This window comes from Tachypleus tridentatus, chromosome 13 (genome assembly GCF_004210375.1).
Source record: "Tachypleus tridentatus isolate NWPU-2018 chromosome 13, ASM421037v1, whole genome shotgun sequence".
NCBI classification, from domain to species: Eukaryota; Metazoa; Arthropoda; class Merostomata; order Xiphosura; family Limulidae; genus Tachypleus; species Tachypleus tridentatus.
The window spans coordinates 60469626-60495996 of NC_134837.1; the positions used below are offsets into that span (position 1 = coordinate 60469626).

The following is a 26371-nucleotide window of genomic DNA, read 5'->3' on the forward strand; positions in this document are numbered from 1 at the left end:
CCATATGTACCCCAGTTAACATAATCTGATTCTTTTCTTCATGTCTACCACACAGTCTATCCTATCCACATTCCTTTTCAGTGAATCACCTATAACTACAACCTCCTTAAGATTATCATGCTTATCCTTTTCTATCCAAGGGCTGAAATCTGTTGTTCAATGGAACAGGTTCATTACAATTAAATCCACTACTTTTAACCCTAATGATACTCTTTCTAACTCTGCTGAAAGTTAGTGTTAGTATGTAACACTTTAAACTCCTCTTCAAATATTTCTACTGTTTAACACACTGTATCTTTCCTTTTATGTATCTGCTTTAAGTTAATTAGAATAGTCTCTAACTTCTCTAACTTACAAACTCTACATACAAATTACACATCTTCACTACTAGCTTCTTTAAGAGTATATGTCAGCCCAGAGTTCCTAAATAAAACCATTGCACCCATTATGCATGAGAAACTGTGAATGGTTTAATTGTGCATTGTTTTAAACCATTGCATTTATACTTACTTACAGCCTGGAAATAAATATTCAATATCAAATAACTAAAATAAGTTATAATTTTTTCATCACTACTTTCTCTTAACACCTAGATAGTTAATGGTGTATTTAATTATATAGAACTTTGCAATAGAATTTTTTAGAAATGACAGTAACTAGTCTTTACTTTGATATATAAATAATTATAATAATACAGGGTATTTGATTTATATTATGGCCTACCTATATCTATAAGCAGAATTTAAACTAAGGAATCCAAGTTCAAGTAAATAAGTTGATCCTTAAAACACGAGATAATAAACTAATCCTTAAATTGTATTTATTTATCACTGAGCTACAAGTTACACCTTTGATCACCTTACTTTTATTTACCAATTTTATAAGTTATGCTTTCTTGCTATTTAACTCAAGTTTCTATAAATAATTTTAAAGTCTGTAAGAGCTTAAGTTTTAAAAGTCTTCTTCTCTTCCATAGCACTCTTAACTCCTTAACATATACTAATGACTTATCCTTTATATTTATTCAATGTTTTATGTTTATTCTATCCATGTAATACACATAAATAAATTGGCTACTTAATTATTTTAAATTGCAATTGTGATAAGTTTTAAATAAAAATATTATTACCTTTAGTAGCAATTGCAAGATATGTATTTATTTGATTATCAATTTACTTTACAAATACAAATGAATGAATTACTGTATGATTATATATATGTATATGTGATACAACTTTCTTTTAAATTTCACTAAAGGTAAATTCAAAAGGAGAATCTATGATGTAGAGGCCTAAAGTTTCTTTGGCTGGCTGTACACTTTGTTTTTTAGGTTACTTTATTGGTAATTGAAAATTATTTTAAAACTCCAGTAAGGATTACTGTATATTTTAAAAAACAGACAAAATAAATATGGTGTGTTTGCTTCATATAAGTGATTCATAAAGTAGAAAATGCTAACAATTTATGTTGAAAGTTCTTTCAAAAAATATTTTAGGCTAAATGTTCAGATGGTGCATAACAGAAGGTAAGTATCATATAAAATGAAAGCATATTTAATTTACTTTAAAAAAAGTATGAAAAAAAGAAATTAATCTCGGGTTACTATAATATATTAAGGAATTCCACTTACAGCAAAATATGTTTTGTTTGTCTCATTATTAATGGGCAAGAAGGTATTTTAATGTCTATCTGCTTTATTTGAAATATATCTTTTTCTTGGAGCCAATGTGAGTTGTCTAGTGGACAATGGTTAGATGAAATTCTTTTTATCATATCCCTCTCTTAATTTGTACTTGTTTTACAAAATTACCTTAAATTTCCTTTTCATCCTAAGAATGTAAAACTTCAGAATTACCACTAGTTTCTATATTACCTAACTGAAATGTGGCTAAAGTACCATTTTGAGATAACAGTAAATTTGTAATACTGGTATCTGGTCATACTTACAACATTGTTTTCTGTTTCATTTTACAAGAATATCCTTATCTAGTTTTACTTTATAATATCATTATAAAACTCAGTGTTCTGTATTTTATTTCAATACAAAAACTTAAGCTATTAGATATTTTGTTTTTAGTAATTTCTTGTCTTTAGATTCATGAATCCAAAACACACTGTACTATTGGTTATAAATTATTATATTTGTAATGTTAAATTTCTAGTTAGTAACTTATGGACACAATACTTATTTTGCTGATGTCACTAGTTGTTATTTTTATTCATCTGGTGTTTGATTTTAGAACACATTGTACAAAGTGAAAACAGAGCAGCCTGATTATCAACAAGATGATGTTATTTCAGAGTTCAGTAACAACAGTGATGATGACCTGGATAGTTCAAATTATAATGTTGTGAATGTGAAAACAGAAACTAAACTTCAAGAACATTTACAACAAATTGAATCTAGATTAGAAAGTTCATGTGGTAAGTGCAAATATGTGGAAAATAAGTTCATTAAAGATTTAATAATATTCTTGGTAATGAGGGGGGATTAGAGATCCATGTTTGATGTATGTGATACCTTAACTTGGAAATTATCAAGTTAAAGGTATTAAAGTGATAAAATTACAATAAAACAACTGAAAAGCTGTTAAATGAAATTTGAGTGGTAATATGTGTAGATAATATATTTTTTTGAATATAAATTTTGAAGGATGTAACAGGAATTATCTTTTGTGAATCAGGTGACTGATTTATTTGGAGACACTGATCAGATGTAGAAAATATTTAAATATTCAAAGTAAATAGAGAAAGAAAAGGGTAGCAGCAAGTAAAAAAAAAAACAAAACAGGTTGGTTCACAACAAACATAAGACAGAGAATTTAAGAAAATTGAGTGGTGTGATGGGAGATTTAGAAGATGAAGGAAGATGGTGAAACAGGTAATTAGGAAATCAAAAGGGATGTTTGACAAAATGTTGGCTGAAAATGTAAAAATTAACAGTAAAGGTTTCTTTATAAGCATTAAGGGTAAACAAAATTTTAGGATTGGGGTAGGATCCATAAGAGGTGAGAAAGGAAGGATTGTATCTGATGTATATGAGATAGCATTTGCTTTTTTTGTATTTTTACTAACAAATTTTTAAGAATTAATGCAGTTATCTCATTTCCATGTATCAACTGTTCAAGATTTGCCTGCCCACTACTCAAGGATTGGAAGTTAGATAATGTCACTCCTCATTTCAAGAGAGGTGACAAAAGTTCTCCCAGTAATTATAGTCCCATTAGTTGTGTAAAAAGATTTGAAAGGTCTAATAAAACAATGCTTTAGAAAGTCATTTAACAAAGTTTTAGAATTTTATTGGATAGTCAGTATGGTTTCATTAAGGGACAATCTTGCCTTACAAATCTTTTGACATTCTTTGAAAAGGTACTGTTTATGTAGACAAGAGTAAGGGTGTATGTTTGGTGCATATGGATTTTCAAAAAAACATTTGACAAAGTTTCATGTGAAAAGCTAGCAAAAAAAGTTTGTAATCTGTAGGGATTAGTAAGCAGATTGGATAAAAGAGTAGCTAAAGAGAAGAAAAGTAGCAGGTTGTTAAAAATGGAGTTCAGTCAATCTGGATTAATGTTACAAGTAGGATACATAAGGAGTCAGTCTTAAAATCATTACTCTTTTTTATTATTTACATCAATGACATGTTTGTAGGTATGTTCAATAGATTACTATTTTTGCAGTTGGTATTAAGGTCTTGGGTGTTGCTAGATATGAATAGGATGCTGTTGATTCAGATTATTTAGTGAATTGGGTGGAGAAATGGCAGCTGAGTTTTAATTATAATAAATGAAAGATAATGTATGTGAGTTGTCATAATTTGAATTATAAGTATAATTTGGATGAAAATAACCTTAACTGTGTTATGAAAGAAGGGATCTTGGAGTAATAATCAGTCAGTCTCTAAGGCCATCCAAGCAGTGTGCTGTTACTTGTGATAGAGCAAATAGGATTTTAAGTTATATCTACAGAAATTTCAATTTATAGGTCACAGGTTAGGTCACATTTTGAGTATTTTGTTCAGTCTTGGGCTCTCTACTCTAGGTAGAATATTATTGGAGAGGATTAAGAGAAGGATTATTAGAATGGTGTCTGTGATGGAGAGGTTATCATATGGGGAGAGATTAGGATCTATGAAATCTGATATTGGAAAAAAAAAAAGCTAAAGTGGATCTTTCTGGAATATTTAAGATTGTTAAGGGAATAAATAGTGTTGATGCATCATCTGTTTTCATACTTAACAGTGATAACAGTAGGACTGAGAGACACACATAAACAAATGTTAGCAGGGGTAGAGATCATCTTCATCTAAAACAGCTTTATTTTTCTGACAGAGTGGTTGCCTTCAGTTGTTGTATAGGCAGTAAATTTAAGAGAAGGCTAAATAGCTGTATGGGTAATTTTTATTGTATTATTATTATTATTTTTAATTTATTTATTTGTTAGTTAAGGTTAGAGGATAGGACAGCTAAGATGAACCAGTAGTACCCATGTTGTCCCAGAATGTAATGCTTGGCTTACGAAATCCTGCCTTTTCTTTATTTGTTACCAATGAAGATCTAAGCACAATTCTTCATGTTTAAAAGAGTTCTTAGGTAGAAACAAGATTGGACAAGATAATAAAATATTGGAAAGTTTAAAGAATGATAAAGCTTCTGAGCCAGGTAATATTTATCAAAGGGTTTTGAAAGTGGTTAACAGTTGAATATGTTAAATTTCTTTTGCATTGTTTTTGTAAATCTTTGAATGGTGGTTAGTCACAGAAGATTAGAAGAAGGTGATAAGATTTGTCCCAGTAACTATAGATCTGTTAATACATCAGTAGTGGGAGGAGTTTAGGAAAGTTTAGTGAAAGATGTTTTACTTAACAAATATTACAATTTTGTTGGACAGTCAGCATAGTGCATGTGGTGCATCTGGATTTTCAGAAGTAACTTGACAAAGTACTGCATAAGTCTTGTTTAAAAAAAAAAAAAATCACTATAGGTGTGTGGGGGGGATATGTTTGTTTATTGGATAGAAAACAGGCTAGATGAATAAAGCAAAGGGTTGTTAGATATGGAGTTCATTCAGAATTAATTAGTTAAAAGTGGAGTATTTTAGGGCTCAGTATTAGAACTTTTGCTATTTTGATTTTTACCAGTGACATAGCTGAAGGAACGGTGAATAGGTTATTTAAATTTGCTGGTGACATTTATAGGAATTGGTGTTGCTAAATGTGAGGAGGATGTTACTGCTCTACAAAAGGATTTGGATTGTTTGGTATGTTGGATGAATAATTTGCAGATGGCTTAATAATAACGCATGCAAAAAGGTCATGCAAGTGGGGTATCACAGTTTGAATTATGAGCAAAATTTTCATTGATATATCCTTAACAGTGTTATGGAAGAAATAAATCGGGTTCATCAGTGTATTAAGCCACCCAAGCAATATGCTGTTGCTAGTGCCAGAGCAAACAGGAGTTTATGCTGTACCTACAGAAATGTTGAATACAAGTTTAACAAGGTTATAACATCACTGTGCATAGTTCACTGGTTAAGCAACATTTAGAGTAGTGGGATCAGTCTTGGGCTCTTTACCCTAGAAACAAAATTGAATTGTTGAATAGTGTTCAGGGGATGGCTACTGAATGATACTTCGAATGAGAAAGTTAAGATCTTTAAACTTATTTTATATCAGACAAATAAGAACTAGAGGGGGATCTGGTTGACATGTTTAAATTTGTAAAGGGATAGAGTTGATCCACCTTTTTTTGTTGCATTCAGGGGTAAAAATGGAAAGACTAGAGAACAAATATAAATTTTCTTAGGGTAAATAAAAACCATCCTTAGTTAAAGCTATATTTTTGTTTGGAAAAGTCTGTATTCAGAAGTGGTAAATTCAGTTTACTTAGGGAAAGCTTGATTTGAATGATAAGGGATGGCTTTTAGGAATTAAGTTTTCTGTTTGATTTAGTGGACAGGCCATCCTAGATGGACAAAGTGATTCATTGTGTTCCTCTAATATATGTTTGATTAGTAGCCATATTAACAGGATGAAGCGTTAGAGTGTTTAGATATTTTGTAATTAAGTGTATAAATTGTCTTGTCTGCAAGTAACACTGGTTACATGATACCACATTGTAGCAGCTCTCTCTGTTACTGTGAAAGTTTCCTTGTAATTATTTGTTACCTTGTAATATCTTGATATTTTGTGTTGGTGTCATTACGATCCTTCATACTGAATTAGAATTTCAATAAATAAATTAATTATGATGTCTTTATTATTAACTATGTTGCATTATATCTTTTAATTTTAGATATAAAGACTGGTGTAAACATCTATTGTGGACATCAGTTTCCAAATTATGAACTTTTAAAACAAGAAGATTTTTCTACAGAAGTCATCAAATCCCAAAATCTAACCAGTGTTTCTGAAAAATCAAACTATAATGAAAATTATGTAAAAATACCTAATATACCTGAGGCTGGTGATGAATCGTACAGTTCTGAATTCTGTAGACAAGAATTTGGAACAGTGGAGAACTTTAAACAGCACAAGAGAAAACATACTGGGGAGAAACCTTACACTTGTGTAGTGTGTGGAAAAGAGTTTGGAACAGACAGTGCATTAAAAGTGCATCAGAGAATACATATTGGAGATAAACCTAACAGGTTAATAGCTTGTGGAAAAGAGTTTAGGACAAATGAATTAAAGCAACATCAGAGGGGGCATGCTTTTATGAAAATTTACAGTTGTGAAGTTTGTGGCAAACAACTTGTAAGTAACTCTTACTTAAAAATACATCGCAGAATACACACTGGAGAGAAACCTTACAGTTGTATAGTATGTGGGAAACAGTTTGTGAAAAATAGTGATTTGAAAGTGCATCAAAGAATACATACTGGAGAGAAACCTTACATTTGTGTAGTGTGTGGAAAACAGTTCATAACTAATAGATCCTTAAAACTTCATCAAAGATTACACACTGGTGAGAAACTTTACAATTGTGCAAATTGTGGAAAACAGTTTGTAACAAACAGTAATTTAAAAATACATCAGAGAATACACACTGGAGAGAAACCTTATGGTTGTTCAATTTGTGGAAAACAATGTTGGACAAACAGTGAATTAGAAATACATCACAGGGTACATACTGGGGAGAAACCTTACACTTGTACAGTTTGTAGAAAACAATTTGGAAGTAACTGTAACCTAAAAAAACATCAGAGGACACATACAAGAGAGAAACCTTACAAATGTGAAGTTTGTAAGAAACAGTTTGGAAGTACCTCCACCTTAAAAATACATAAAAGAATCCATACTGGAGAGAAACCATACAGTTGTGATGTTTGTAGAAAACAATTTGGAAGAAAGTCTTACTTAAAAATACATCAAAGAACACATACTGGGGAGAAACCTTGCAATTGTATAGTTTGTGGAAAACATTTTGTAACAAACAGTGATTTGAAAGTACATCAAAGAATACATACAGGGGAGAAACCTTACAGTTGTGCAGTTTGTGAAAAACAATTTGTTACTAGTAGATCTTTTAAAATTCATCAGAGAATACACACTGGTGAGAAACCTCACTGTTGTGTAAATTGTGGAAAAGACTTTGGAACAAATACTGAATTAAAAGTACATCAAAGAAGACACTCTGGGGAGAAACCTTACAGTTGTATAGTGTGTGGAAAACAGTTTGTAGCAAACAGTGATTTGAAAGTGCATCAGAGAATACATACTGGGGAGAAACCTTACTGTTGTGTAAATTGTGGAAAACAATTTATAACAAACACTGATTTAAAAATACATCAGAGAATACACACTGGAGAACAACCTTACAGTTGTACAGTTTGTAGGAAAAAATTTGGAACAAATAACAGATTAAAAATACATCAAAGAATACACACTGGGGAGAAACCTTACAGTTGTGCAGTTTGTGGGAAAAAATTTGGAAATAGCTCCAACTTGAATAAACATGAAGTAATACACACAGGGGAGAAACCTTACAGCTGTGCCATATGTGGTCAACTATTTAAAAGAAAGAATGACTTAAAAATACATGACAGAATACACACTGGAGAGAAACCTTATAACTGTACATCTTGTGGGAAAAAATTTCAAAGTAACTGTTACTTGAAAATACATCAGAGAATACACACTGAGGAGAAACCTTACTTTTGTGCAGTTTGTGGAAAACAGTGCTGGACAAACAATGAATTGAAAATACATTGCAGAATGCATACTGGGGAGAAACCTTACAGTTGTAAAGTTTGTGAAAAACAGTTTGGAAGTAATTGTAACTTAAAAAAACATCAGAGAACACATACTGGGGAGAAACCTTACAGTTGTGAAGTTTGCGGAAAACAGTTTGGAAGTACCTCGTACTTAAAAATACATCAAAGAATCCACACTGGAGAGAAACCGTACAGTTGTGAAGTTTGTAGAAAAGTATTTGTTAGTAACTCTTACTTAAAAGTACATCAAAGAAGACACACTGGGGAGAAACCTTACAGTTGTATAGTGTGTGGAAAACAGTTTGTTTCAAACAGTGATTTAAGAGTGCATCAGAGAACACATACTGGAGAGAAACCTTACAGTTGCATAGTGTGTAGAAAGCAGTTTGTAACTAGTAGGTCCTTTAAAATACATCAAAGAATACATAAAGAAGAGAATTGTACTGTTGTAAAAATTGTGGAAAAGACTTTGGAGCATATAATGAATTAAAAGTGCATCAAAGATGATGATGAACTGGAGAAACCATATAGTTGTATAGTATGCGAAAAACACATTCAAAGAAGAAGAGGAACTGGAGAAAACCATATAGTTGTATAGTGTGAAAAACTCATTCAAAGAAGAATATAAGTGAAGAAAACCATATAGTGGTATAGTGTGTGAAAAACACATTAAAACAAGTAAGTCATTTAGAGTCCATCAAAGAAGATATACTGTGAAGAAATATTGTAATTATGAAAATTGTGGAAAACAGTTTTAAATAAATAATAAATTAAAAATGTTATAAGAATGCACACTGGTGAGACCTTTCTGTTATGGAGTTTGTGTAAAACTGTTGACAAGTAAGTTTTATAATGGGTGAAAAATACTTTAGGACAAATAAAAAATGTAAATGGCATTGGAGGTTACACAAGTTTATGAAACCTTACCATTATGGAGTTTATGGCAAACAGTTTGGAAGTATCACCTCATCGTGGCTTGATCTGTTGGACAAAACCCCAAAATGTTGACACTAAACACGCGGAGAATTTAACTCTGAATACACTGGGTCTATCTTCACATAATTTAGTAAGCTTTAGGTAAACCTTACAAGTCTTGTACATAATTCATATTCTTTATTAAAGTATTTTTACTAAAGATTTGTCTATAAATTGATAAGGTATTTACTGAATCAGTCTGAGTGAAACATGACTGTTATATTAATACTAATAATAGTAGATATTTTTATTTTGGAGTGTCCATATCTTATTATATCTGTATTATAATAAAGCGTTTTTATTAAGAAATCAATTGAAAGAGAAAAGTTAATCATTATCTTTTCCTTTAAATGTATCATTTTGTGAGATTTAAAGTTTTTACTGCCTATATTTTGTACCTTCATCACAATCACAGTGAGAGACCATCTGTTGTAAACACCATAAACAAAATGTGCAGTTTTTGTACTTGTAGAGTAATTGTGCTACATTTCAATATTTTTGTACTAATATTTAATTTATTTAAAAACAAATTCATATAGATTTCATATATGTATTTTAAAGCACAGAAAAAGTATGTCATGCAGTAGAATAATATGTCTAAAAACATATTTAATCCACTTTCTAAGTACCCTAGATACAGATATTAGGTGGCAATGAGGTAAAGATTGCTATAACATGATCTTTATTTTCTCAACATTTTGACTACAAGTCTTGTTCAAGGAAGTGTGACACTATAGTGTCTTACAAGGCATGTATATGTGAATTTTCCCGGAGTAGCCTGGTCACTGCACCATACCACTTCTCGATTGGTTCATTATTGTTGTATGTTAACTATGACCTGTCCAATCAACATCCTACCCTTGTTTCACTAGAATTGCTGCTCTTTCTGATCATTTGTAATCTCCTGTTATTGTGTTAGTTGTTTCTAATTAGATGTAAGGAGCTATATAGCTTTCCTTTGTTGATTTTCAATCCCTTTGCTGATAATTTAATTTCCTTCCATTTATGCTGGTGTCCTGCTTCCTCTGCATGTGCAACTGTAACATTGGTTATGATGTGTTTTCTGATGTCTGTTTTATGCTCATTTACTATAATTGTCAGGTCTTTGGCAGCTTCACCTTTATAAATATTACATCATCTGTAACTTGGAATACTATATACTACTCTGGTGTGTTTGTCTCCTGTCCTTTAGCAGCTTTATTATTATTGTTTTTATAACCACTTCTATGGTTGTGTCTCATTAGTCTGTTGATGGGATTTGCATCCCAGACACTGGGACCACTGTGAACATAACTTCTTGTTTTCCTCGTCATGTCTGCTGTCATTGCTTCTTTCCATGATGTTTCTTACCTTTTCATTTAGTTTTATATACATGCCTGTGGGATATTACAGCTTCTATTATGTGTTCATTTTCTTCATCTAAGAATTCAGGGCTGCATATCTTAGACCCCCAGGAAGAACTTATGTATGCTTCCAAACTATGCTCTTTACCACAGCATCCTACTTGTGGTTGTGTTTTTCATCCTCAGTGTGCCACACTTTTCTATAATATAAAATCTGCCATTGTTCCGTTTCATCTTTGCATTCGGGCACAATCAGAAAAATTGGATATATCTTTGAATAGCATAGCAGTATGAGCAGTTTGGCCTCTTCCACCATGGTTACTGTTCCAAACTGTGACCTATATCTGAGTCATCTGAGGGAGGCCGGTACTCCCAATTGGAAATATTGCTCTTTATTTGCTGAACATCTTTCAAACAATCCATCCATTCCCATGTGTATGGATGGTTCAAAATCAGGTGACTCTGTAGGTTCTGCCATGGTTTGTTACAGTTCGGTTCTAGCACACAGAATCCCCTCTACAGTTTTTGTGTTCACTGCTGAATTTTATGCCATTTCTCTTGCCATGAATCATATTGAAACTATGCAATATACAAATTGTATGATCTATACTGATTCACTCACATGTCTATTGGCCTTGACATCATTCCATGTTTGTTACCAACCTATTCTTATCAATTTCCTAAACAAACTGGATCATTTATCTCTGTCCTGTTTTTTTGGATACCAGGTCATTTTGGTATTCGTGGGAATGAGGTAGGTGACTGAATGACAAAGTCCATCTGTTTTGGTCTATCACCACCATCCCTGTTCCATACAAAACCCGACTATACACCAGTTGGCAGTCGACCTGGAGTGAGCCATGAAATAATAAACTTTTTCAAATTAAGTCCTCCTTAACTCTTTGTTTCTTGTTTCTGTAAGGATTGAAAGGAGGAAGTTGTTTTGGCTAGTCTACACATTGGTCACAGTTTTTTAACTTGCTACTTCCTTTTATATGGCACTGATACACCAGTGTGTGGTCTATGTTGCACTCATGTCTCAATCATACATATTTTATTATCATGCTATCGTTACAGCCAAGAACAACGATGCCATTTTAAAAATATTTTTAAGGTAGGTTTGCCCTTGACATTAGCCAATGTCACAGGTGATACTGGCCACCTCACTCATGTTTTTACATTTTTAAGAGCCATTGGTCTTTTTAACTTAAGGTTTTTATTGGACTATACACTTTTTTAGCATGATTTCTTTTACACATTTTAATTTTATTTTAACCTGAATCCAGGACTGGAAAGGCCAACTTCAGGTGACTGACAGCAAGTTTGAACTTCAATGTTTCTGGCAAGTCTTAATTTACATATTTTTACCTTCATTTCCATATACCATTATAGTGTACTACATCTTGTTTGGCACAGATAGCCTAGTAGCTTTGTGCCAATAAACATGAAATACCTACCTACCCCCAGGAAGAAACCCAATGCCACCCTATCTCTTCACTTTATTATGTGCTAAGAAGTGTATGAAATCATTTCTCTTGATTTGTTTTCATTGCACAAAGAACCTTGATCTGTTGTACTTCTCCAAATCAAAGTGTCAAGGAATGGTATTTTGCCAATATTGTCTTCCATTGAGAACTTGTATGTCTTTTATTATTCTGTTTAGTCTTATTAAGAGTAGAATTTTGCACTCATGATGGTAACACATTCACCAAGACTAGTGAACTGTAAGTTTTATTAAATAAGTTTACTTGTTATTATTGTGCCAAAAAATACCTTGCAGTTGTTATGCTTAATGTAACAGAACAGTGTGCTTTAAAAAGAATTACCAATTGGTTTTACTAATGTTGTTGCATGTCTTGTCTTCTTGGTATCATGGTTTTAACATCATCCACATATCTCAACCATGTCATGTACCTGCCCATGACATCTTTGTAATGTTCTTCTTCTAATGCCACAATTATTAGGGAAGTTAGGACAGGACATAATAGTGAACACATAGCCAGCCCTCTATGCTTGTGGTATTCCTGTCCCACAAACTCAAACAAGCTACACTTTACAACAATATGGTTTTGGTGTAACCTTCATTGTCTTTCATCTCTTGTGTCACCTTAATAGCACTTCTGCAGGCACCATTGTGAATGACTTTACATCAAAGTTAACCTCCTTCTTGTTCTTGATTCTCACTTCTTGTATTCAGATGTGAGATGCTTATACAGCCCAAGGCCTGGTATAGTGGTTTGGCCAGGGCCTTAGCTAGCCTGTATGGGGCACTACTTCTGTCTCATATTATTGACTTCATGAGGTTGTTGGTTTTTACACCTTTTAGCATCCTGGCTGGGGTGTGATGCTTTTCTTTCTAAGTACATTAATCTCTGTTTTTTCTAGGATTTTTCTAGCTTTCTACATTAATGTTCCAGCTTCCTTCACAAAACATTTCTCCTTCTTTGTTTACATGGAGTTTTCCATCAACTGTTTGTCCATTTCATTTACACATTCACTTCTGTTCGTGATGGCTACTTCTCCATCTATATTTGTATGAGATATGAATATGTTGCAGTCCTTACTCAGGGCTTTTAGGGCTATGATACAACTCTTTGGTATGGCAGGGTGCTGGAAACCTGCTATGTCTTGTTTGAAATCTTTATTATTTTTATTCATCTACAGCTGTAGACTGAGAAACTTTAGGTGGCTATTCCTTGTTTATCTGCACCATTGTTAGTCCATGTATGGTTGTAGATTGCAGGGTCTAAAAAACGTCTTTTCACTACTCCTTTGTTGAAGGTGAAACTGAAAGATAAACTTTTCTTCATCTTCCAATCTTCTGTTTAACAGGTTGTTGATGAGGATGGTTTTTCCCATGGTATTTCATCCACTGTTGTTACATTTTGGCACTAGCTTCCAGTATAATTTCTCATTCTGCTTTCCATCTTTTTGTTTTATCCTTGTGAGCATGTAAATAGACATCACTTTGGCAAGAGAGCAAGAAATTACTTGAAACAGGGAGGCATAAGCATGACTGACTTACTTGGATTTTAAGTCATTTAAACTTGAATTTAGTTACACTAGGTTCATAACACTACACGAATCTTCATTTAATTAATCTTGAATGTGGTTAAATTGAGCTGATAACAATAATTGAGTATTCATTCCATTAACCTTGAATGTGGTTACACTGAGCTGATAACCCTAGTTGAGTATTCATTCAGTTAACCTTGAATATGGTTACACTAAGCTGATAACACTAGTTGAGTATTCCTTCAGTCAATCTTGAATGTGGTTTCACTAAGCTGATAACACTAGTTGAGTATTCATTCAGTCAATCTTGAATGTGGTTTCACTAAGCTGATAACACTAGTTGAGTATTCATTCAGTCAATCTTGAATGTGGTTACACTAGGCTGGTAACTCTAGTTGAGTATTCATTCAGTCAATCTTGAATGTGGTTACACTAGGCTGGTAACCCTAGTTAATTATACATTCAGTCAATCTTGAATGTGGTTACACTAAGCTGATAACACTAGTTGAGTATTCATTAAATAAATTGTGAATGTGATTACACTAGGCTGGTATCCCTAGTTGAGTATTCATTCAATAAATTGTGAATGTGATTACACTAGGCTGGTAACCCTAGTTGAGTATTCATTCAATAAATTGTGAATGTGATTACACTAGGCTGGTAACCCTAGTTGAGTATTCATTCAGTTAACTGTGAATGTGGTTACGCTAAGCTGATAACACTAATCTTGAAACTGTAAGGAACTTATGGATAACCAGGTTCCGAACATCCTGCAGTGGTTTATCATTAACCAGTTAGCTTATGTCTGGTTTAAAAAAAAATGCTTTTATGATATTATAGCTTCCCTTATGTGTTCATTTTCTTGATCTAATAAATCAGGGCTGCATAGCTTAAACCCCCAGGAAAGAAGCCCAATGTCACCCCTCTCTTTACTTAATTATTACATTCTGTGAAGAAGTGTATGAAATCTTTGTTGGTTTATTTTCAGTACATAGAGAATCTTTGTCTTTTGTCATTTTTCCAAATCAATATATCAAGGAATGGTATGTGGCCATTTTGTTCTTTTGTTATCCCATTCAGTCTTGTTAATGTCACCTGCTATCTTGCCTTCTAGGTATTATGGTTTTAACATCATCCACATATCTCAACCATGTCATGTACCTGCCCATGACATCTTTGTGATGTTCTTCTTCTAATGCCACAATTATTAGGGAAGTTAGGACAGGACATAATAGTGAACACATAGCCAGCCCTCTATGCTTGTGGTATTCCTGTCCCACAAACTCAAACAAGCTACACTTTACAACAATATGGTTTTGGTGTAACCTTCATTGTCTTTCATCTCTTGTGTCACCTTAATAGCACTTCTGCAGGCACCATTGTGAATGACTTTACATCAAAGTTAAACTCCTTCTTGTTCTTGATTCTTACTTCTTGTCTTCTTCAGATGCGAGTTGCTTATACAGCCTAAGGCCTGGTATAGTGGTTTGGCCAGGGCCTTAGCTAGCCTGTATGGGGCACTACCTATGTCACATATTATTGACTTCATGAGGTTGTTGGTTTTTACACCTTTTAGCATCCTGGCTGGGGTGTGATGCTTTTCTTTCTAAGTACATTAATCTCTGTTTTTTCTAGGATCTTCCTTGCTTTCTACATTAATGTTCCAGCTTCCTTCACGAAACATTTCTCCTTCTTTGTTTACATGGAGTTTTCCGTCAACTGTTTGTCCATTTCATTTACACATTCACTTCTGTTCGTGATGGCTACTTCTCCACCTTTGTATGAGATATGAATATGTTGCAGACCTTACTCAGGGCTTTTAGGGCTATGATACAACTCTTTGGTATGGCAGGGTGCTGGAAACCTGCTATTTCTTTGAAATCTTTATCATTTTTATTCATCTAAGGCTGTAGACTGAGAAACTTCCCACTGTTCTTATGTCCAATTCAAATGGAAAAATAAAGCTTTCTTTTTTTGTCTTCCAACCTTGTGTTAGATGGGTTGCTGATCGAGTCAGTTATTTTATGGTTTTCCATCTGCTATTTTCAAATGTTTGCATTAGTTTCCAGTATAACTTTCCTTCTGCTTTCTACCTACTTATTTTATTCTTGTCACCACAATGTGAGGGAGGAACTACCACTATCTTGTCTCTTAGCTCAACAGTCTCATTTGTCATGGTTGTGACACCCTCTTTTAAGTAAGATTTTGCAATCTTGCCAAAGGGGTGTTCATCTATGGTGTTTTCTCAACCTGGTGCTGACCTTGGGAGAAATTGCCCTGCAATGTATCTCAGAACAGCTGGTATGGGTACTAACACTTTTATTGATAAACAGAGAACAGTGTTTTGATCTTCCTAGGTCATCTTCAGGTTAACAAAGAGAGAGTTTGCAACTGACCATTGAGGGACACATGTTTTAGGGATGAGAGTTTAAACGTGTATGGGATTGTAGGGGACATTGCAGGTGGATGTTAGGTTATTAATTAGTACAAGTATAAAGGTGTTCCTTTATGGTTTAATTTTGGTTATAGTTACTGTATAAGTAGGGCTTCTTCTGATTTGTGTTTGTTTGTATTTGTTTCCCTGTTCAGTATCTAGGAGTTTTCTATTGTTATGTTGTGTTTATTTGATTTGAAGTGTTAAAAAACGTGTGAAGGTGTTTTTTTAATCTAGTTTCCATTTTTCTGCTTGTTTCCCAAATATAGAAGTTGTGGCAGTTGTTGCATTGTATTTTATCAATAATGGTGGTATTGTGTTTGTCATTGTAGTATTTTACATAGTATGGATGTGAGTTTTGTACCTGGTTTTTGAATAAATTTGGTGTTTACTTTAATGTTGTGTTTCATTGTAAGTTTTTTCAAAATATTGGTTATTTTTCACTGATGTTGGGAATGTATGGTATGCAGCAGTCTAAGGTTTTGTAATTTGTTGTATCTTGGGATTTATTATTGTTTGTTTGTTGTTGGTCTAGGTGTATGCATATAATTTTTTTCCACGTTTTTGGAGGAAATTTGTTGATGTTGATGGATTGTTTTATTTTTGTTGATTTCATCATTAATTTTATTGGGTGAGCATAGTTTTGTGGCTGTGTTTATTTGGTTTCTTAATATGTTGAGTTTTTGTTTTGTTTCATGCACTGGGTTTCAGGGAATGTTTTATACAGAATGGGTGATGTTTCTGTGGATTTATGTTTTGAATTGTGTATCAGTTCTCGTGATCTTGACATTAAGAAATGCTACTTGGTTAGTTTTTTCTTGTTCACAGGTGAACTTAATGTTGGGGTCTATTGAGTTAATGTGGTTGAAAAAACTGTGTTCTGTAGATATGAATCCAGCAATTGTATCAGCATAACTACACCAGTGTAATGCTGAATTGATTGCTGGAGATTCAGTCTGTGTCATAAGAAATGTTGGCTAGAACTGGTAACATGGGATTGCCCATACTCCGGCCATTTATTTCTCGGTAATTTTGGTTACTGAACATAAACTTAGTTTTGGTGGTAGTGAATTCTATAAGGGTTGCTACTTGGTTGCTACATTGTGTATCAATGGGTTGGGGTCTTGGATATAAAGTTCTGAAGCTCTCTTGAAGGTTTCAGTTGTTAGGTCTTCTGTGAAGAGGAAGATTACATCAAAACTGACCATTAAGGTATTGCAATGCACTTCCAATACCAAAGATGGACACCCATTTGACAAGAGTGCAAGGTGTAAGTATAGCTGTTAAATAAAGTAAATATAATATCTTTTTCTGTTCACTATAAATATGTCCATCAGGTAGCAAAATATGATTAGAAAATTACCTAGAAAGATGAGATGGATGGGTTTGACAAACCCAGAAGATAGGAAGTTCAATTTTTAACTGTTTAGACACTGAGTGGTATGTTAAGGATACAAATTCTGTATGGAGGAGGGGGCATTTAGAGTTCATAGAAGTGAATACTAAAAATATTGTATGAAATAAAGATGAGATAATAAACAATACCAACATTTTAATTGTAAATTTGTACAGTGCCAAATGCATTAACATACGTTGATGATAATGTTTCATTAAATTTTAATATACTGTTTATAGCCAACAAGAGATCTGTTTGTCCACCTTGGCTGCCCCATTTTTTAAGGCAAACTAAACTATTAAATAAATACATTTAAAAAAACTAGAGTCATCTTTTATTATTAATATATCTATGAAGCTTTCTAATTTACTGCCTCCACAACATTTGAAGGCAAACAATTCCATAGTCTAACCACCCTATTTGGAAAATGAAATTGTATTAGCTGACAACAGCTTCTACCTTGCCTAAATCTATATTTGTGTCCCTTAATTCTTTAATTGTTGCTGTTAAGTATGAAAAATGTTGATATATTAACATATCAATTCCTTTTACAGTCTTAAACACTTCACTCAGATCCTCTGTAACTCTTCTTTTTTTAAGAGAAAACAGTATTAAGGATCGTAATCTCTCCTAATTTAACAACCCTCCGTCTTAGTAACCCTCTTCTGAACTTTTTCAATAATTCAATGTCTTTCCTAAGATAAGCAGCCCAAAAAAAAACAGAGTACTCAAAATGTGACCTAACCAGTGACCTATACAATGAAATTGTAACTTTAGACATGTGTTCAATATTTCTGTAGATACAACTTAAAATCTTATTTGCCCTCTCTCTAGAAACAGCATGTTGCTTGGATGACTTTAGAAACTGATCAGGTATTATACCAAGATCCCATCTTTCATAATACTGTTAAGGTTATTCCCATTCAAATAATGATAATCCAAAAACAGTATCTTTCATTTATCATAATTGAAACCCATTTGCTATTTATTTTCCCAACTCACTAAATGATCTATGTCCTTTTGTTAAGTAGCAGCATTTTCCTCACAAGCAGCAAACCCTAGACCTTGATATCATCAGCAAATCCAAGTAATTTATTGACCATTCCTTCTTCTATGGCATTAATCTAAATCAAAGAGAGCAATGATTCTGAGACTGAGCCCTGAGGTACACCACCTGCAACATTAATCCAGTGTCACTAAACTTCCACTTTCAGTTGTAGGGGTGTTATATTGTGATGGTCAATCCCACTATTCATTGGTAAAAGAGTAACCCAAGAATTGGTGGTGGGTGGTGATGACTAGCTGCCTTCCCTCTAGTCTTACACTGCTAAATTAGGGACGACTAGGGCAGATAGTCCTCATGTAGCTTTGTGCAAAATTCAAAAACCAAACTACTAAACTTCATTTATAACAACCCTTTGATTTCTTCCATCACTCCACTCTTATATCTAATTAGTTAACTTATCTCCACATTGATGGAGATAAGTTTCTTTATAAACCTTTATGTGGTACTTTGTCAAATGATTTCTTAAAATCTGGATATGCCAAATCTGCAACCTTACTCTCTTGTACATATGTAGTAACATTTTCAAAGCATGCCAAAAAAAAACTGTAAGGCATAATTTTCCCTTAATAAAACTGTATTGACCATCTGATAAAATTCTAAGTTTTGTTAAATGACTTTGTAAAGTTCCTTTTATCAGACTTTCAAAAAACGTTTCCCACAACTGATGTAAGAACAGTAGGCCAATAATAACTGAGACATCTTCTATTACCTTCCTTAAAGATAGGAGTGGCATTAGCTAGTTTAGAATATGTTGGTACTTGTCCACTGTTGAAGGATTTACAAAACATCGTGGCAAGTGTTTTACATATACAATCCTTGGCCTCCTTTAAAACTCCTATGGAAAATATAATCTGGCCCAGGGACTTATCATTCTTTAAACTTCCAAATTTTATTTTAACAAGCTCAGAATTTATGCTACTGTTTTGTTCAACTTTGTTTTCATCTATCAGTTGTTCTTAAATTTGTGATATTTTTTTAAACTTTTACATCCTTTGTGAGTCAGTCTGTTATTTTTAGTTGCAGCTACTCTCTTCTTTATATGAGAAATATGCTTGCTTTGAATATTTAACTTTTTCCCATATTTGCTCTGTGTTTCCAAGTAACTCAGCTGCCCAGTTCACAACAGTTAATTCTTGTTGTATCACTTCAAAATTTGTTTTTTATGAAATTTGGAATGAAAATAGAATTATTTCCAATTTCCATATGTAGCCATACATGAAATGTAATACAACAATGATCACTTGCACCTAGGTGTTCCCCAGTTTCCACCCTCTCAACCATTTTTGTATTAGAATGTAACAATAAATCTAAAATAGCATTGTTTCTAGTACTTTTCTGAACCAGCTAGTGAAGAAATTCACCTTGAACATTTTCCAGAAACCTTTCTCCCTCAAGGTTTGTCTCTAGCATTTCCCAGTCAATAATGTCTGAAATTTAAAAAAAAAAACATAATTATGACTTAATTAACAGCTCAAATCCTAGTCTCATTGTAAAGTTTCTCACTAATTTCATCTGGTAATCTGTAACAAGTTTCAACTAAGAGTTTTTTCCATTGATATCCACTAACATAAACCGAAATAGATTAATTCTTCTTGCAGTTATTCCTGATATACATACATGGTGTAACTCGCTTTCTACACGTACAGCTACCCCTCTTTGTCACTTTACTACTTTGTCCCTATGAAATGATGTATAACTCTGTATTTCAAAAAAATTTCTATCATCAAAATTGTCCAAACTTAACCATGTCATGTCCATTAAATCAAAATCTTCTATTCCCAACTTTGACCTATATTTCTACTACTACAGTATTAACAATTAACCCTATTCTTATAACTATTTCTATATTGACTTCCTATGCTAAACTTTCCTCTACTTCTCAATTTTGTTTTATTTAGTTTATCTTTGCCGTCACCACTATTTGGTCCTAGTTTAAAAACCTTCCTTGCAAATGTACCAGATCATTTTCTACTCGTGTGAACCATCCCTTCCCAAAAGTTCCTTCCTCACATTGAACTCATCCCACAAGTCCAACCACCTAACCTGCTCATCTTTACATATTAACTTTGGCTTAGCATTTAGCCCTAGTGGCCTACTTAAAATTTGATCTCCAGATTTATCTGCAGTGTCCCTAACACAATTGATTTATAGTCTTTATCTTTAAATGCTTTTGTCATTCCCTTGTATTTATTAATTAACTCCTAGTCTTTATATCATTAGCCTTTACATGCACAACAAAAACTGCATCGTTACCAGTCTTCGTTATACCTCTTGTTTTCTCTCAGTTATGTCTTTCACTTGTGCCATTAGGTAGCACAATCTGACTTTTCCTCCCTATTTATTCCATAGACTATTCTATCCACATGTCATTTCAAGGAATCAACTATAACCTCTTAAGTTCATAATCCATATTCTCTATTTCTTTTGCTTTCCCTCCATCTAATAGTTTTTTTGTATACATAAGCCAAAGGCTGAAAAAGGCTTAATAGAATAGGATCTTTACAGTTAAGTTTACTATTTTTAACCCTTATACTTTCTAACTTCCTGAATGTCATTGTTAATATTAGCTGATGTCTCCCTTGCATGTAAAAACTTAAGCTCCTCTTGAAGTCCTGCTGTCATTTCCAAGAATTAATACTTCTCTTTATCTGCTTTCTCAACTTTAGTTAGGATAAACTTCAATCTGCAAACTCTGCATGTGAATTGAAAATCCCCATTACTACCTTCCTTAAAAGTGCATAGTATTCCAGAGTTCCCAAATAAAACCCATTCATTGCACCAGTCACACTTAACAAAGTGGGAGTGCTTAACTCCTGAACTAGTTGTAACCATTGTATCATTTATAGAATTGAAATAAATACTCAATACTATAATTAAATACCAGTAGCATACTGTTAAGCCTACTTTTGACAATTAACTAGTTTAAGAGTGTATTTATTAAACAAAACAATGTTTTAAAAGAAATGTTAGGTGTACTAAATCCAATCTAATGTTACACTACTAAAATATAAATTAAAAGCTTATGTCAACTATTTTAGTTCCCAATCTCACTAAATTTAATTATTTTTAGTCTAATTATTTTTTTTATGGAATTCTTAACAAAAAAAAAAAAATATGATGTGCATTTTGACCAGGCTTCCAAAGAGGTTTAACTCGTACTTAAAAACAATACATAAGAAAATACACTGTGGAGAAACTTTACAAGTTTATAGTTCAAGAAAAGTAATATGGAACAATTCTATCTTAAAAACCAAGGTGAAGATATCTTACAACTATGGGGTTTATGAAAAACAATTTGAAAGCTATTAACAGAAAAATACACTAGCTTCTCTACTCTAGCCATTTTTCAACTATATTTGAATATTTTTCACTGGTCTGTCTACTGTAGTTGGGCATTAGTTGTCTTCTTGGACCTTGATTCAAGTAGTTAATTGGGATACATTGAACCTAGTACTAGTACTGGATCATCTTCATTCAACTAATATTGACTGTACTGAGTCTTCTGGTCTGTCTGTCTGGTCTGTAACAAAATCACTATTGTTGGACGAATAGTGTCTCCTCTTATGAAGAACACTGCAGCTATGTATTTATTACAAATCTTTCAGCATTTATATTTCTCATAGATTTATTGCTATGTGATCTGATCCATATCCTTTCTATAACTGATTAACTTAAGCCCTTGCCTTAATTCATTTTGTGGCCATATTTGGGAAAACATACTCAACGTTTTGTGAAAGTTTTCTATTTACTTACAGAAAAAACAGAATTTGTCTTAATTATTCAGCTTCTGGTTTAGATGCCCCTCAGTGCGGATTCGTGTACGTGGTGAGGGAACCTCCCAGGGAAGGTCTGTTCTTTCAGTTTATCTCCTCTGGGATCTAAATATCCACCCACGTATTTGCCGTGCGTGGCAACCCGTGAAGGGGGGAGACGATCCTGATGGTTGAGAGGCCCAACCCTAAATCACCACTTTTGGAATGAATTCCTGTAGACGGGCGACATTCGGGTGGTTCCTTTGGGTCAATCGGCTGGTCCACTCGGCTGGAGTCAACCAAGTACCAGTGTTGGATGTTCTCAACAGGTGTTATGGACATTATATCTGATGCTGGTGTTTGGGTATAGTGCTCATGAAACCCTGGCATTGCTGCAGTCCTTGTTTGACATTGTAGTGTGTACCCTCGTAGGGCTCCATGATGGGTGGGGTCCGTGGGCACCGAAATTTCCCTTGCTTTATTATGGATACTCCAATTAAAAATCTTAATAAAATAGTGAAAAACAGTTTATAGGTAAACGACCACGTGAAGATTCTGAGCAGCAATCCTCACCATCTGTACCACCTGTTATACCTCATTTTCTTAAATTGCACTCACTTTCAGACAAACCTTCAAAGAAAATGTCTCCCTTTTTCACTCAGAAGGGACTAGAGGGACTTGCTGGCTCCCCAAAGTCAGTAAAAAAGCTTCGATCTGGTGACAAATTAATGGAAACATCCACATCTCAACATAGTGAACTGTTGCATTCAAAGGCAATTGGGGATATACCTATAGAGGTTACACCTCATGCTACTTTGAATTCATCACAAGGAGTTATTGTTGAGAGGGATTTGAAGAACATCTCAGAGTCGAAGGTTCTCGCTGGTTTCTCCACCCAAGGAGTTTCCGCAGTGAGGCATATCTCCACTCGCAAAGATAGAATTATGGTGCCGACCAATGTTCTCATTCTGACATTTACATCACCACGTCCATCTGCCACCATCAAGGCAGGTTATCTTAATTGCAGATAATGGCCATACATTCCAAACCCTTTCCGATGTTTCCAGTGTCAACAGTTCAGTCACTCGAAGACGTCATGTCGTGGCTCCTTGACGTGTACTTGTTGCAGTATCAAGGACCATGATACCTATGAATGTGAAACAGGCCCTCATTGCATCAATTGCAATGGCTCTCACCCGTTCTACTTTCGATGTTGCCCTAAATGGTTGGAAGAAAAAGAGGTGCAATGTTTGAAAATGATTCATGACATTACCTATCCTGAGGCTTGAAAATTGTTGTCCACCACCTCATCTCGGATGTATGCTGCTTCACTTTGTTCCACAGTTACTGTGGGAGTGCAGACAGATCTCTCTGTGCCTCCAAAAGAATAATTTTTCAAACAAATGAAAAGTCTTTTGACCTCCATGGTTAAAAAAGTAGATGAATCAACTTCGACACCTATCTCTGTCCCTTATATACATTCCACCAAACCCCAAGATCCACATTATTTGGTTCCAGGTACAAGCATTTCCTCAGATCCATCTTCTTCTCTTACCTCAAAATGCAAAACAGTCATTCGTTCACGTCCTCAGTCTCTGGAATACCTATCCAACAGCAAAGACCTGCCCAATCAACCCAGGGCAGGATCCATGGAGGTCGATAGAACTCCCTCAAATAAGGAAAGTGAGGAAAAAAGACGTGATTGTAAATGAAGGGTTCTCTGCCCAATTCGCTTACAGGTAAATAAAAATAGCCACCCTGATACAATGGAACTGTTGAGGTTTACGTTCTAATCTAGATGACATCAAAACATTGATTGCTTCTTACAATCCTGTTTGTCTTTCCTTACAGGAAACATTTCTGAAACCTGCTGACACAGTCACCCTTCAGCAGTTTTCTTTATACAGAAATGACAGTCTGTGTGATGGACGAGTGCATGGACTTTGCACCTCTGCCGTTTGCAACTGTCTTTACTATATGCTTCAAAACTTCGTTCCTTACCAAAGCATCCCATCTGCAGTTGTGTTTTAATTCCTCGATGGGCCATGCTTTTTCAGACCAGACGGTCTGCCATTGCTCCTTTTGGCCTTCAAATCCAGGCACAGTTAGATTAATTGGTTCTGTCCTTGGATAACATTGTTGTATCCACTTGTCAGCCCATCCCACCATGGCTTCTTACAGTCCCCAATTGTGACCTATCTTTAAGTCATCTGAGAAAAGTAGACACTCCTGATTGGAAATACTGTGCTTTTTGCTGAACATCTTTTGAACCATCCTTCCATTCCTGTTTATACAGATGGTTTGAAATCAGGTGACTGTGTGGGCTCTGCCATGGTTTGTTGTGGTTTAGTGGTTGCACACAGAATCCCCTCTGCAGCATCTGTGTTCACTGCTGAACTGTATGCCATTTCTCTTGCCCTGGATCACATAGAAGCTAACCAGTACTCAAACTGCACGATTTATACTGACTAAGTTCTTTACTGGCCCTGGAATCGCTTCATGTTGGTTCACATCCTGTTCTAGCCGATATTCAAAACTGACTGGCCCATTTCTCTTTAACATCTGCTTCTATCCAGTTTTTCTGAACACTGGGCCACGTTGGTCTTCATGGGAACGAACTCACCGACACTGCAGCTAAATCTGCTCTGGCACTATCACCGCTGTGCCTGTCCCACACATGGACTATGGTTTTGTATTCAAGGCTCGGCTCCATGCCAGCTGGCAGTCGACTTGGAGTGAGCAACGCGAAAACAAACTTTTCCAAATAAAACCCTATATTGGACTTTGGTCATCTTGTTCCCGTAATGACCGGAAAGAGAAAGTTTTTCTATCTAGATTACTCATTGGTCACAGTTTTTTAACTCGACGTTTTCTTTTATCTGAAACTGATGCACCAGTGTGTTGTTTGTGTAACACTCAGATCACTATAAGCCACATTTTACTTTCTTGTCATCGTTATGATTCACAACGACGCCACCATTTTAAGCATGTTTTGTTCCAAGGTTTGTCCATAACGTTAGACAGTGTTATTGGTGATGGTGGCACTGTCCACCTTGGTAATGTTTTTAGTTTTTAAAGGCCATTAATCTTTTTAATAACATTCAAGATTTTTAATTTGTACTTTACACCTTTTTATTCTGGCTCCATTTTAAAAATCATAGTTCATATAGTTCAGTTTGAAATTAGAAACTGACCATAACATTAAGTAACTCGAAACCAGGACTGGAAAGGCCAACTTCAGGTGACTGACGGTGGTTTTTGTACTTGCCTGTTGGTCTTCCTGGTGAGTTATGATTATTACAGTTACATTACAGAAAGTCCTTTACAACTTGAATTACTGTAGTTTTTCTCTTGACATTGTAGACTAGATGTAAACATTGGTTTTATGCTATTTATTTATTTTTTAACTTTGTTTTGTTTCACCTTAATTTCCTTTTATGAATTTTACTGAATTTCCTTTTACCATTTTACTGGAAGTTTGGCGCAGATAGCCTTGCTGCTTTGTGCCATAAAACACTAAATCAACCAACCAACTAATTGGTTTAGATGATATTTATTTATTATGAATTGGCAATCATATTTTCCTTTAAATAAGTGATGAAAACAAATCTCTGCTTCCAATTATTCCATAAATTTGAATAATAAAGGTAAAACTTCAGTTCTTCTAGTATAACTGCATATTTTTCACCATCCAAAATTAACTTTCTGAGTCATTGATTTGAAAATTTAATATTTTTTACTATCTGACCTTATTGTCACAATTCTATAGTTAGACACACAGCAAATCAGTATTTTTGGGGCATCCTGTTTACAGAGATCAAGTTTCAAAAGAAATAATAAATAGATTCCTACTGATTTTGCTTTTGAATTTTTTTTTTACTATTATCAATATGAGAAATTATGTGTAAAGTAAGATTGAAAGTAGGAGAAAACAAGTAGTAGTCGTCTTACATTTATAATACTCTTACATGAACAAGAAATGAATGAAAAAATAATAGGTTATATTACAGAAATTGAAAAATGGTTTGAGGAGGTTGCTCGTTCCTAACTGTCATAACATTGTACTTATCCCTCTTTGCTTTTTTGAAAGAATGACTTATAATTCATTTACAGTTCTTGGTATAACACAATATATTATATTCATTTCTTGATTTAATAAATCCTTTAAATATC

General features: G+C 34.0%; 1 protein-coding gene across 1 annotated transcript in view; it reads left to right on the forward strand.

Moving 5' to 3' along the window:
• The first annotated feature begins 1661 nt into the window (after nucleotides 1–1661).
• LOC143236148 (uncharacterized) overlaps nucleotides 1662–26371 on the forward strand; it is a 60763-nt gene continuing 36053 nt past the window's right edge. The window contains exons 1-3 of the mRNA XM_076474437.1: nucleotides 1662–1673; nucleotides 2241–2424; nucleotides 6297–8691. Coding sequence (XP_076330552.1) covers nucleotides 1662–1673; nucleotides 2241–2424; nucleotides 6297–8691 — 2591 coding nt within the window. The remainder of the gene's footprint in view (nucleotides 1674–2240; nucleotides 2425–6296; nucleotides 8692–26371) is intronic.